Source organism: Callorhinus ursinus, unplaced genomic scaffold (genome assembly GCF_003265705.2).
Source record: "Callorhinus ursinus isolate GAN/ISIS: 27379988/994484 unplaced genomic scaffold, GSC_fseal_2.0 scaffold6, whole genome shotgun sequence".
Taxonomy (NCBI): Eukaryota; Metazoa; Chordata; class Mammalia; order Carnivora; family Otariidae; genus Callorhinus; species Callorhinus ursinus.
Genome location: NW_027397068.1, coordinates 48472618 through 48487385, shown reverse-complemented (window position 1 = coordinate 48487385; position 14768 = coordinate 48472618). Strand labels below are relative to the sequence as shown.

Sequence of the window (14768 nt, the reverse complement as noted above, 5' to 3'; positions counted from 1 at the left end):
AGTAAACAGTGGCAAACAGAACAAGGTACCAGCGGAGAGCACTAACAGATTCCCCTAAACCTTTGATGGTGGTGTAAGTGGACACAAACATATGAAAAGTAATTGTAAGTCTCTATCAAAAACACTAAAAACTCTTACTGTTGAATATAAACATACAGGGAAATGAAAAAGTTGTAATACTAATCTGTATTTAGTTTACTGTAATTTAAAACATGGAGAATTAAAGTTTTCATTGTAATAAACTTACCGAGAACAATTCGAACAGTGCTTTATCTTCTTCTCCTTCTCATCATAGAGCTTACAATACAGAATGAATATCTTTTCCATGCCTTGGCAACTGGCCACATTCCTTTCCAAGCTTAGATCAGTTTTCCATGTTTTAACCTTTGCACTTTTAATAATGTGAACTATCTCCACAAGTTCCTTTATTATGAATTCTTGTGCCAGGGTCCCTTCCTCTGGGACATCCTCACCCTTTCCATCACAACCACACTCCTCACTATGTCCCTAAACTCACCATCACTCAGTTCCTCTGGCTGCATAGCTAGAGGCTGCTGAACAGAGGCAGTGTTAACATTCCCACAGTTGCCTGTTTCTTCCAGAACCCCATCTACATGTGAACTGAATCTCACTTCTGGCATTATCATTTTTCTTTCCTTTGCTGAATTTTCATCTTTATCAGCCAATTCTCTCTTTCGATCATCCATCAGTATAAAATGCCATGTACATTTACCACTGGCAGACAAAGAAGCAACGCAACCACTTGCTTTGCTGTCTGTGAACGACCAATAGATGCATGGTAACCAATCACTGACAGACGTGAAAAGAAACCATGTTGGTCACTGGCCACCATATGCATCTGTTATTTACACAGTGATCTGTGAACAGAAAAAGCTAGCAGCAAAGACTGGATTCTATGCAACTCCTCACAGTTAATAAATCTTGGTAACTGAAACTTAAACCACATTGTTGGGGGACTGGTGTTATTTAATTAAACTGTGGTAACTGAAATTGACCATGCCACAGAGTCATGCAAAACCAGGGCGGTCCGTACTCTCACAAGCGGGCAATAGAGCTGTCCAAGGCTGCTTATTTCAAAACTGTTTGCCTTCACAACACACACACACACACACACACACACACACACAAACCAAGAAATAAGTTCACTTTAAGAAACTGGCTTAAAAAGTCAGTTTAATCTCTACAATCTCAGGAGGTTAGCCTCAAAGATAGGCACATCAGAAGAAGGCTGAGAGAAAGATACAAAAAACCAACAAAACTGAGATACAGCCAGAGGAAGCTGGAAGCAGCTGATGGTGGACGCCCTCAATCTTCTTGGGCAAATAAGAGTATCTCCTGGGAGTGAAGAAGTCTAGCCGGGGCTCTGTAATGAGGGGGCGTAGGACAGCCCAAGTGAAGAATGGTTGCAAATCCGTGGAGACAAAGGAGACTGAGTCAACAAGAGAAGAGTGAAAAGACCTTCAAGCTCTGGGAGTTCGGCTGAACCTGAAATTATGGATTGTAATGGACACAAGTGGCCTGGAATCCCAAAGCTGGGAGTGGAGCTTTGGGACAAAAAGATAACGTGGCGTGGGGAGATGGGAGGGCAGGGGAAACCGAGCAGAAAAGCTGGTAAGAGTCAAAATGTGGCTGCAGTGGCTGAACGGGGTTGGGACCACGTGGATACAAATGTTTGAGAACAGGGAGAAGACTGGGGATCAGGCAATTGTGGGAGTGGGAATAAAGGAGGGAGCAAGGAAGGAGGAAGAATGGAGGTTATGATTGAGTTCTCAGAAGCGGGACAGTTTGGAATGGAGACTAAAAGGAGAAACATGAAATTGGCATAAAATACTTGTTGGAAGTAAGAAGACCCAAAAGTTCTAGTATTTATACTAATAATCAGAGTTAAGTTTATACCAACAAATAAAATATCACAGTAGGAGAACTTTATTTATATTCTGAAATGTACTGGCTTAAAATACATATTCCCTCACTGCTGTAAGAAATTTAGTCATGGAGATGTACTACCAACAACTGTAGTGTTCTTACTAAACATAAAACAGAACTTGTGAATGGTTCTGTTACAATTAAGTCTCATCTCGAGAAAAACTATGGGAAGATTTGGTGGTAGGCAAGCATTTAAATCACAAGCAATAGGGGCGCCTAGCTGCCTCAGTCCATAGAGTGTGCACCTCCTGATCTTGGGGCAGTGAGTTCAAGCCCCGTGGTGAGCAAGGAGCCAACTTAAAAAAAAAAAAAAGAAGAAGAAGAAGAAGAAAAAAAAAAGAAGAAGTAGGTGGGTGATCTAGTCTGATTGTTAGTCTGTGAGGGAAAAATCGATGTTCAACAGTCACTACCTGTCCTGCACACAGTTAACAACCAATGCAAATACCTTGCGAAAAATATTGCTCCTAGCAGCCAAAAATGTCTAAAAATAAATCCAATTAATTTAAAAATCATGGATAATGAAAACTACAAAACTTTACTGAAAAGCAATAAAAAGTGAATAAAAAGAGAAACTTGAAATACACAGTATTCTTGATTGGGGTGCCTGGGTGGCTCAGTCAGTTAAGCATCCAACTCTTGATCTCAGGGTCAGGAGTTCAAGCCCTGCATTTGGCTCTATGCCGGGTGTGGAGCCTACTTTAAAAACATAAGTAAAACTAAATAAGTAAATTGTAAGCATGAGTTTAAAACACACATGATACATGCAGTCTCCACCCTCTTAGGAAGCTGCAGAAGGGACACGATTTTTTTATTACCTTTCCCCTGCTAAAAGGTATTGCTTAGATTTATTTTTTTTTAAGATTGTATTTATTTATTTGAGAGACAGAGATAGGGAGAGAGAGCACAAGCGGGAAGGAGAGGGAGAAGCAGACTCCCCACTGAGCAGGGAGCCCAACTTGGGGCTTGATCCCAGGACCCTGAGATCATGACCTGAGCCAGACACCTAACCGACTGAGCCACCCAGGCGCCCCTAGATTTATCTTTTATAAGATAATGCAAAGCATGGAAATGAAACAAAAATATGATAATAGGAGCAATCAATTCTCATCTGTAATCACATCCATAAAAGATGAAACTTATATCATCTACTACTGTGTTATACAATACCTAATCAGAATAATTTTTAGTAGAAAATTTCAGAACTGTGAAATCTAATTCAAGTTTAATTTCTCCTCAAAGTAGTTTAAAAAAGCAATGTCAGGGGCACCTGGGTGGCTCAGCTGGACAAATAATTGTTGAGCTGAAAATCACCCAAATGTGACTTCAGTTGTTTAAGCATCTGCCTTCAGCTCAGGTCATGATTTCAAGGGGCCTGGGATCAAGCCCTAGGGTAGGAATCCCTGCTCAGCGGGGAGTCTCCTTATCCCTCTGCGCCTCCCCGATCCCTCGCTTGTATGTGTGTGCTCTTTCTCTCTCTCAAATAAATAAAATTAAAAAAAAAAAGCAATGTCAAAATTCACTATTCATTTTTACCTCTGTAACAATTTAGGTAGTTTTCATATTTTGATATTCTCTTAGAAACTAGAGACAAAACATTTTATTTTAGAACACGTGGATCTATCAGACATACAAGTAAATTGTTGGAATGTTTTGCCTCTACATTAGAAGAGTATTTATTTGAGAGTTTCCTGCTTGTTTAGTTGGAGTACTTAAATCATTAGACCTTTCTTGGACATTTAGTGAACCAAAAGAAATAGATACAAAGAAAGCACTCAATTTTTTTTTTTCTCACAGATTCCCTCAAATACAGTGGCATTAATATAACATGTATTATTCTTTATTGAGCATGGACTCATGTATGAGTGTTTACTTGTACTCAGTGCCTTTGCTAAAGGCCAAAGAGACAAATGAAAGCAACAGAAATGAAGCCGGGCGGGGGCATGGAAATGAATGATTACAATGGAATGGGAGGAGAGCTACAGCAGAAATACATAAAAAACGTTAGCATGCTAATAGCAAAGTGGAGAGAAGAAAAGGAGAGAATGGTGAAAAAAAATTTTTTCACAAAGAGAGACTTTGAGAAAAAGGGATTTCCCCCTCCATCAATAAACAGATGTTTGAGTGTCTGCAGTATGCCCTGTATTTAGGTTCTGTGGGGAAGTACAAAAATAAAACAAAAAAACATTTGTGGCGAAACCCCGAATCTCAGAGTTTGCCATGCAGTCAGGCTGACAACTCCAGAATTTGTCGATGATAAAGACAGGAAATGGTGAGAAGCAGCCTAAGAATTAAATCACGCGGTAGCGACAATGCGTGCAGTTGGCACCTCGCGCACAAAGCCAGGGAGGTACAGAAACTACCACCAGTCTGGGACACAGAGAGGAATGGTGGGACAAGCATCACTTCTCCAGTCCTATGCACGGGGCACTTTTCCAAGAGTTTTAGATCAAATCATTCAATCTTCACAATAACATTATGAGACAGATTACTGACATTAACCCAGTTTAAGGAAACTGAGCTGCAGAGAGCTGACAAACCACGGGGACCAAGATTTGAACTTGGGTACTCAGGCTGTAAAGCAGTGGGGCAGTCGGGGTACACAGGAGTGGCTGAAAGGGGGCCGTGGTCTTAGGGGCATTCAGTGGGGAGCTGTTGGGGTATTTAAATATGGAAGTGACATGACTGGATTGACAAATTCCTAGAAAAAGCCTTTGGCAACATTGTGGAAGGTTCTGGTATAAGTCCAAGTGTGAAATGAGAGCTTGGACTCACCCACCTCTCCTTTCTCAGGAGATGCTCTGCCCTCCTCTGTCTCCCTCACTCCCAAGCACCACTGCCCTCCACCATGCTCCATGAGATCCATCTGTCTCTGACCAGACTGTGAGTTCCAGGGAGGGGTAATTTACTCATCTCTGTATTCTCCATGTCTAGTATGGTGCCCAGCACACAGTAGACATTCGACAAACAATTGTTGAACTGAAAATTAGCAAACTGTGACTTCATTAAACGTAATTTGAGGGGAAACCATAATCTTTTCCCTTTTCTTCACCTGACTTGACAGAGTCAGTCTAAGTGCCTTGGTATCTGCTTTATATAAATGATGCCTACAATAAATGTACGTGAAAAACATCTTTTTTAGGAAATGGTAGATTGCTGCATTTGGTATTCACATGTGACAGATGGAATATAAATGCTCATTTGAGGTGAAGATGAATCAGTCCTCTGCTCTTTGAGCACAGCTGCATGCTCTCTGAAGAGAACTTTGTGAGAACTCAGTTCTACACAGGGCTGAGTCTTCAGGCAAATTTTTTTTTCCCCCTAGAGAATGAGGATTAGATCCTCAGAAACTTCCACAGGGCATCTGAAGGGACACCAGAGAAAATGTCGTATTCTTGGAGAACTTTTAAATATTACAGAGTTCAAAGTGTATGTTAGAACAACTGCTTGATTGGATTTAGGAATTTTTAAAGAAATAGTTCTAATTTTTGCTTGGCCTCTTACATACTCAGTATCATTTTAGTTATGTTTGACGTAATTATAGATTCTCCTAAGTGGCAGTGACATTTTACATAAAGCAATTTATACGAATGAGCAAATGAAAATGAGGAAGGAGACCCCAAGCACTGAAATAGCACATCACCCTGGGGCAAACCTCACATTTAATCTCTCAGTGAAACATTAAAACTCTGAAGAAGTTGACTTCTGCCTGGTAGAAAGTTCCAGGTTCAAAATGGCTAGGGTTCAAATCCCACCTCTCTTAATTCATTTTGTCAACATTCCACAAATAGTTCTTGAGAGACTACTACATGTCAAGATTGATCTAATGCTGGGACTACACCAGTGAACAAAATGATTTCAGTGTTCTCATGGAGCTTGCGTTCCAGTGACTTCTAGACAACCAGAAACTGTGGGACTTGGGAACATTTCATATATTCATTAAACCTTATTTTTTTTTTAAAAACCTCTAAGGGGGTGATAATACCTACCTCACAAAGTTGGCACAAACTTTGGGCATAATGTACAGAAAGTGCCCAGATTGGTGACTGTGCTCAATAAATGGCAACGAGGTATCAATACAAGACAGTTCCTACTAGGACTATCCAACTCACCAAGAGGACATGAGCCCACTAAAGAGTCTTCCACAGGGACAATACAACCAATGTTGAAGCAAACTACAGGGTATTCTTTTTAATATGCTGGTAAAAGAGATGCCATAAACTAGTATATTAACATTTCGCCTGCCCCTCCTTTCTTTCTGCAGAAATCTGTTTTCAACAGCCATTGAAGACCATGCAGTGGTTTAAAAAAATCTACCCAAAAGATGCACTAGAGAGAGAAAGAAGGCAAAATGTTGTTTTTCATGGGATGGTAGTACTGGTAATTTTAATTATATCTATACAGCAGCTCTTCAACCCATGCTGATGACAAAGGGATCCATGTAAACAACAATTTGCATATTAGAGAGTACTACAGATCCGTGTCTGCACACTTAACAAAGTATAGCCTTAGACTGATCCAAGCACTGTGAGTATACAAACACCTTAAACCATTCATATTCTTTTGCTCAAAAAAATTACACTTCTTGCAGCTTATCCTAAGATAAAAATTTATGTACAAATATTTATTACAAATGTTTACATGTAGCACCACTTACACTTACAAGAAAAAAATAGACATATACACAATCTCCAATAGAAAATGGCTAAAGAGGGCGCCTGGGTGGCTCAGTTGGTTAAGCGACTGCCTTCGGCTCAGGTCATGATCCTGGAGTCCCGGGATCGAGTCCCACATCGGGCTCCCTGCTCAGCAGGGAGTCTGCTTCTCCCTCTGACCCTCTTCCCTCTCATGCTCTCTATCTCTCATTCTCTCTCTCTCAAATAAATAAATAAAATCTTAAAAAAAATGGCTAAAGAAAATATATTTATATAGTTGAATATTATATAGTCATTAACAATGATGATGTAGATGAAATTTTACAGCATGAGGAGACACCTACTGACTACAAATAATACAACAGAATGGGCAGTATGATTCTAATTTTCTGTTATATATGATATATCTTTTATAAATAGTCTTCTCTCTGCCTGATGGGCTCACAAATGATTTTCCTTATCTTCTTGGTACTTACTTTATTTCCCAAAGTTTCCACGATGAACCCATATGCCAGAGAACTAAGGGCGCTAGGATGTGGGTATTAGTGACCCAGAGCAAAAGTTTACCCATTCTGGCACTTTAGGGAACTTCAGCCCAACCAGAAGCTCCTCCCATTCTTTTTTTTTTTCTTTAAGGTTTGTTTATTTATTTGAGAGAGAAAGAGAGAAAGAAAGAGAGTGCATGTGTGTGAGCAGGGGAAGGGGCAAAGGGAAAGAATCTCAAGCAGACTCCATTGTAAGCTGATGATGTGAGCTGAAATCAAGCTGGATGCTTAACCAACTGAACCACCCAAGCACCCCCCTAATCCCTCATTCTTAAATATCAGCAAACAGCCATGGTTCACCACTCATTTGAAGTCAGCCTACAATATGAGATAAACAAAAAGTGTAAGATGAACACGAAGGAAAAAAAGGGAGAGGAAGAGAAAAATATATTAAAAACAAACACCTATGCTGAAAGAAGATCATTGCCAAACTGTAATTTTGTACCCAGAAGAAAGATCTTTCAAGAATGAGAACAAAATAAAGACATGTATAAACTAACAAGTACTGAGAATCTGCCAAAGGGAAAATTCTAAAAGAAATACTTTAGGCAGAAAGAAATACATTCCAGATGATTCCAGATAAAAGGTGCAAAAGAAAATGTGTTAAAATGCATAAAGTCATAAATATTTGGGTAAATCTAAATGAACTTATAAAACAACAATGACTTAAGGAGTTTAAAAATTAGAATAAAAGTAATATTAAAGGAGAAGAAAGTCTATAAAGCTATAACCTAAGTAGGCATATCACTAACTTGGGAAAAAACCCAAAACAAAATGGAAAATTAAACATAGGCTACTGAAGGAAAGAAAAAATAACGATAAGACCAGAAATCGGTAAAATAAAAAATAAACATGTAAAAGAGAAGACTGGCAAAGAAAAAGTGATCCTTTAAAAAGGAGTATTACTTCTGGTGAGCCTAATTAAGACAAAAAGGAAAGAGGGAATGAAAGAAAGACCACAAACACAGATCTACAGACACTGAAGAAATAACAAAGGGCTATCACTTTCTACCAATATATCTGAAAATGTACAGGAAGTGAAAAAGTCCAAGAAGAAAAACAATTTATCAAAACTGACTCAAGAAAAATTAGAAAATGTAAATAATTCTACAACCCACGAAGAGATTGAACCAGAATTAATAAACTTATACAGATCTTTCTAGGCCCAGAGAGCTTCACCAGTGAGTTCTACTAAACCTCCAAGGAAAAAACTAACTCTGATCTTATACATCTTTACTGCTCTTTTTAAATTTTATTTTTATGAAGTTGGCATAGCTTAAAGATCTTTTTGTCAGTTGTGTTCTGGAATTTTATAATGATGTGAATAAGTATGAGCCTTCTTTGATTTATTATTCTGGATACTTGATATTAGGACCTTTGATTTGAAGATTTGCGTATATCTTCTTGAATCCCACTGAGAATACTAATTAGGTGTTTGTTTTTATTTATTATTTATTATTATTTTTTTAAAGATTTTATTTATTTGACAGAGAGAGAGAGACAGTGAGAGAGGGAACACAAGCAGGGGGAGTGCGAGAGGGAGAAACAGACTCCCCGCTGAGCAGGGAGCCCGATGTGGGGCTCGATCCCAGGACCCTGGGATCATGACCTGAGCCAAAGGCAGATGCTTAATGACTGAGCCACCCAGGTGCCCCAGGTGTTTTTTTTTTTTTTAATATTTTATTTATTTATTTTGAGAGAGAGAGAGAATGAGAGAGAGCACATGGGGGGGGTCAGAAGGAGAAGCAGACTCCCCGCCGAGCAGTGAGCCTGATGCGGGACTCAATCCAGGGACTCCAGGATCATGACCTGAGCTGTAGGCAGTCGCTTAACCAACTGAGCCACCCAGGCGCCCCAGCACAGTGAAGATATCGTTACACTATATTATGCTTTTAATCATTACTATTGAGAATTCAGCTGTCTGTTGCACTTTTGAAGGAAATATGTCTTTTTCAATACCTTTAAAATCTTTTTTTTTAAAGATTTTATTTATTTATTTGAAGAGAGAGAGAGTGAGAGCAGGAACACAAGCAGGGGGAGTGGGAGAGGGAGAAGAAGGCTTCCTGCTGAGCAGGGAGCCCGATGCGGGGCTCAAGCCCAGGACCCTGGGATCATGACCTGAGCCTAAGGCAGATGCTTAATGACTTTTTATTTTTACTTTTGTATTCTGCAATGTTATTCTGTCATTTGTTGACATATATTTCTTTTATTTATTCTGCTTAAGAATCAATGAGCTACTTAAATCTGAGGGTTGGTATCTTTCATCAGTTCTAGAAAATCGTTATCTCTTCAGATAGTATCCAAAATGACAGGAAAAATGGATTTTAATAGGAAAACATTAAACTACAAAAAGTGACCTAGAAAGTCTTTAAAGAACCAAATAAAATTTCTAGGAATAAACAATGAACAAAATTCAGTGATAAGGCTTCACATCAGAAGAGACACAGTGAAAAACAGAATTAGTAAGGTGAAAGATAGTTCAGAAAACATCATCTATCATGTACCACAAAAAGAAAGATCATAAGAAATTACCCTTCTTCCAATTCACTATTATTTCTTCTATATTTTCTTTTTTTTAAATAAGTGAATTTTTATTTTTTTAATTTAAATTCAATTAATTAACATATAATGCATTATTTGTTTCAGGAGAACAGGTCTGTGATTCATCAGTCTTATATAATACCCAGTGCTCATTACAACACTCCCCAACTACTAAGATTTTTTAATTTTTTATTTTTTAAAGTCCTTTTTTTGGGGGGGAGGAGGCAGATGGAGAGAAAAAATCTTAAGCAGGCTCCATACCCAGCACAGAGCCTGCCACAGGGCTCGATCTCACAACCCTGAGATCATGACCTGGGCTGAAATCAAGAGTTGAACGCTTAACTGACTGAGCCACCCAGGTGCTATTTCTTCTATATTTTCTTCAAGAATAGTCAAGAGTTTTATAATCTGTGTCTGATAACAATACCATCCAATGTCATTACTTGTCTGCTTCTGCTGTGTGATATTTCTGCTGGTTTTTGCTCATGGTGCCATTTTCCTCTGTGTGCCAGGTTGTTTTTAACTGTGTTCTGTTCATTGATGTTAAAAATTTTCAGGATTCTTTAAGAAGCCCGGGATGAAAGTGTTTTCTTCCAAAACAGATTTATATTTGTTTCTGCCAAAAACCTTAGAAAGAGAAACTTCAAGTTTGAAACCACCTTTATAACTTAAGGTAGATAAAGTGTGATCAACTTGCATATATCCTTATTTATGGGACATACACCATAAATTACACAACAGCTAGATCCTTCACAGGCTGTTCTAACTTCATACAACATAATATATATATAATACATTTATAACGTTTCATAGCATATAAGATATATAAGCATGCACAATTTCTTTACAGGATGAAATTATGACTTCAAAACTTTATTTCTGAATTATGATAGCTTCCAGAAATGTACCTTTTATATTTCGGTCTCTCTTATCTATGGTCAAGCTCATCAAATTCAGTTTAAGAAATATTAATGCCTGCCTGTACCATATCCAGCATGATAACTGTCTTAAGTATAATGTCCTTTATCCTCACAATTATGTTAGTTTTGGCAATTATGGAAATAGTGATATTTTTTATTATCTCATTAACAGGTCCCAATTAAGAATCACAGAAAAGTCATTATAGTACTATTTATCATCTTATGACTAGTATAGGTTAAAGACAAGAATTTGTAGACAGAAGGAGGAGCAGATGCTAAAACAAAAGAGAAATATAACAGTCATTTTGTGACGTTTTAAGCAATAACTAGCAATTTATTAAAGCACACACACACAATGACAATAAAACCCCAAAACTACAAGGGGTCATTGTGGACAAGGAAATCTGTTACCATCTGTTACCAAACCACTGCTTCTAAGAGCAACTAGAAGGACCAATCAGAAGACTAAGGACAACATAACAGAGGGGAAATACTATGGTGGTTCCTTTGGATCTGCAAAGATCCATGCATATGAGGTACAACTTGTTACTACCTGCTCAAACCCAGCCGCTAAAGTACTTCTAGGACCTCTCAATTACAAGTAAGCTAACATCACAAGCTATAGCACTGTCCCTCAGAGAGATTCCTAGTACTGCAGATAAAAAAAATCTCCACTCCATAGATACTAGTATAGCACTTTCCAAAACATAAAAGGGAAAATATTGGCTTTAAAATGAGAGATATTAAGATAGGAGTCCACAAAAACAATCTCCAAAGACATATCACAGAAATTTTGGACCTTCAAAAACTCCATTATCAACACATTTTTGAATAATACCAACTAACAGAATTGCTGAATGTATGCCATCATTTCAAATAGTACTTCTAATTTGTCAGAAATAGTGCTAAATCTGTTGCATTTTTTTTAATGGCAAATACTTCTCATATTTAGTAAAGGGGGAAATCTGCAGCAGGCTTAGTTTAATAGACTTTATAAACCTAGATTCTAGTTGTGAGTAAGGAGAACTATGTCCCCAGTGAAAACCAATATACTCTTCTTTGGAATATTTATGTTCTTTTTTTCATATCTTTAAAAAAAAAAACAGAAGAGAAATAAAGTCAAGAGGTACAGCAGTTTAGTAAGACACAAAATAGAAACCCTTCAATTATTACTATTTTAAATACTGGCTCTCTTAAATGCTACCACGTGTCACTGTGGCGGTCTAGGCATTTAACCCTTTCCTAAACGAGAAAGAAAGAAAACAGCAAATAGATATTGTGTAACTTTCAGGTATGATACTATGTTCATGAAAGACAGAGAAGACAATGCCCCCAATATAACATAAATCTGTTAGGAGATGCTGATAAAAGAACATGCAATTTAAAACCATTATTTTGAATGAACATATTTCATATTTGGTTGAACTAGTCTCTTGGGCTGATAAAACTAGGAGATTCTTCCCTAAACTAGAATTAGTGGTCCAGAAAAGGTTTTTTTGGCACCTTTGATGTTTAAGCAAATAGTCATTTCATCAATGCCCTGATTTTCAAAGACTTATTCTAGCTAAGCAAACATGTGAAGAAAAGTATCAAAGAAAGCTCATATCAACAGCCAATAGGGGCTGGTAATGATAATTAAAAAATAATCTTTTTAGGACAGGTTAAAATAAATATCAGATTAAAAGGCTGGCTTAAGAAAACAGAAACAACGTTACTACTTTACCATAAGCTGCAAGGAAATTATTAAAATCCTAACCATTTTCAAATAAAAATATAAGTGTGGCAAAACTGTGGCCCTAATCACAAAAAGACCAATAAGTCTCATGCCTTTATATTACAAATAAGGATATGTATTGCATTTGGAGCCTTGTAATACCAAGGAAGCCACATCATCTACAGTCCCCACATTGGGCTGGACTGAATATTTTCTATGGTCCCTGATAAATCTAAAATATCTATGAATCTACTTCTCTCTGATAATTGATCCTACCTTTATTTGGATCACTCCCAACCCCATCTCCTATACTCTCCTCTCTTAAAGAATTTTACCCCAAATAGGTATATGTATTAAGATTCTTGGCTGACTCTGGAAAACAGTATGGAGGTTCCTCACAAAGTTAAAAATAGAACTACCCTAAGATCCAGCAGTTGCACTACTAGGTATTTACCCAAAGGATATAAAAATAGTGATTTGAAGGGATACATACACCCCGATGTTTATAGCAGCATTATAAACAATAATCAAATTAAGGAAAGAGTCCAAATGTCCATCAACTAATGAATGGACAAAGAAGTTGTGGTACACACACACACACACACACACACACACACACTCACACACACACTACTGGACTATTACTCAGCCATAAAAAAAGAATAAAATCTTGCCGGTTGCTACGAAGTGGATGGAGCTAGGGTATTATGTTAAGTGAAGTAAGTCAGCAAAAGACAAATACTGTATGATTTCACTCATATGTGGAATTTAAGAAACAAAATAGATGAAGATGGGGAAAAAAGAGAGGCAAACCAAGAAAGACTCTTAACTACAGCGAACAAACTAAGGGTTGCTGGAGGGGAGGTGGGAGGGAAGGGTGGGCTAAACGGGTGATGGGTATTAAGAAGGGCACTTGGGATGAACACTGGGTGTTGTGATAAATCACTAAATTCTACTCCTGAAACTAATATTATACACTGTATGTTAACTAACTGGAACTTAAATAAAAACCCAAAAAAGAAAAAAAAAGATTCTTGACTGAACACAGGCCAGTGGAATAACTATTAGGTCTGTCATGAAAAGAACTGGAAACACCAGCCCTGGAGACCTACTTCCTCAGGCGATTCAGAAGTGGGAGTCAGGAACTCACTTGAGCCATATCCTTGTCAAAATTTTTCCTGGAATGCTGCAGAGCCTCCAGAGAACAGAGTTATCCAGGACAGCAACTCTTTTTCCTATTATGTTCATTTAATTTCTTTCCAGCTTTAACGAGAAATAATTGACATACATCACCATAAGTTTAAGGCATAGAACACGATGGTCTGATCGATATATATTGTGAAATGATTACCACAGTAGGTTCGGCTAACATCTGTCATCTCATATAGATATAATAAAAAGAAAAATTTGTTCATTTATTTTTGTTTCAAAAAGTACCAAGCCCTTCAAAGAGAAGAATATCCAGTACTTGTAACTTCTGGCTGAGTGAGCAAATCACTTCTCTCAGATCTCACCAATTGCTTTCACAGACCATTTCTTTCTGAAGTTAAAGGTCAAAGGGTAAAGAAACAGCCATTTGGTCGTATAAAGTAATGGTTTCAGTAAAGGGATTTAGCTGTGATGGCAACTTCACTCTATGACCTGTACACCCTCGCTGAATCTCAGGATGTAAGCACCTCATCAACAGGATCGGTAACAGAAAATACCTCAACACAAAGCAGGATCATTCTTAAAAAGGCTGGAGGGTAACTCCTCAGATACAGCCCTCCTGCCACTAAAGCTTCCATTTATATCCACAAATGGAAAGTGCCCACAAGGGATCACAGAATTATTAAATATCAGTATTTTGTTCTTGGTTTGATGGTTTATTTAACCATCGTTGGTTTTCAGTTCACCAAAGACATTTTTGTGGCTTCTCTCTATGTATCTTCTCACTTACTTTAGTTTCTTATTCTTAAGAATAAGTCTATTGAGATAAGATCTTGAGGAAAGTGTTTAGTAAACTGGACTTCTATCTCTTGACTTACAACAAAATAAAATGGTGGCTCAGTTGGTTAAGCGTCCTCAAGCTCTTGATTTTGGCTCAGGTCATGATCTCGGGGTCATGAGGTCAGCTCTGCGCTGGACACAGAGCCTGCTTAAAATTCTCTCTCTTCCTCTGTTCCTCCCCCACCCCCCCATGCTCTCTCTCACTCTCTCTCTCTCTAAAAAAGAAATAAAAATAAAGTTTCAAAATAAATGACAGCTCAGGTCATAATTTCAGGGTTGTGGGATCGAGCCCCACGTCAGGCTCTATGCTCAGCGTGGAGTCTGCTGAAGATTCTCTCCCTTTCCTTCTCCCTCTGCCCCTTCCTTGCCCCCTTTCAAATAAATAAATTAAATTAAAAAAAATTTTTTCAACATATGACAGAAGGTTAACGTCCATGACAGATAATGAGCACATAAACAA

At 37.9% G+C, this 14768-nt stretch overlaps 1 protein-coding gene across 2 annotated transcripts in view; it reads right to left on the bottom strand.

Moving 5' to 3' along the window:
* ENPP1 (ectonucleotide pyrophosphatase/phosphodiesterase 1) overlaps positions 1–14768 on the bottom strand; it is a 73579-nt gene that overhangs the window by 39613 nt on the left and 19198 nt on the right. The window contains exon 2 of one of the 2 annotated variants that reach the window (XM_073893944.1): positions 13470–13582. The exons of the other annotated variant lie outside the window; for it this stretch is intronic. Coding sequence (XP_073750045.1) covers positions 13470–13478 — 9 coding nt within the window. The 5' untranslated portion in view covers positions 13479–13582. The remainder of the gene's footprint in view (positions 1–13469; positions 13583–14768) is intronic. 2 annotated transcript variants of the gene reach the window in all.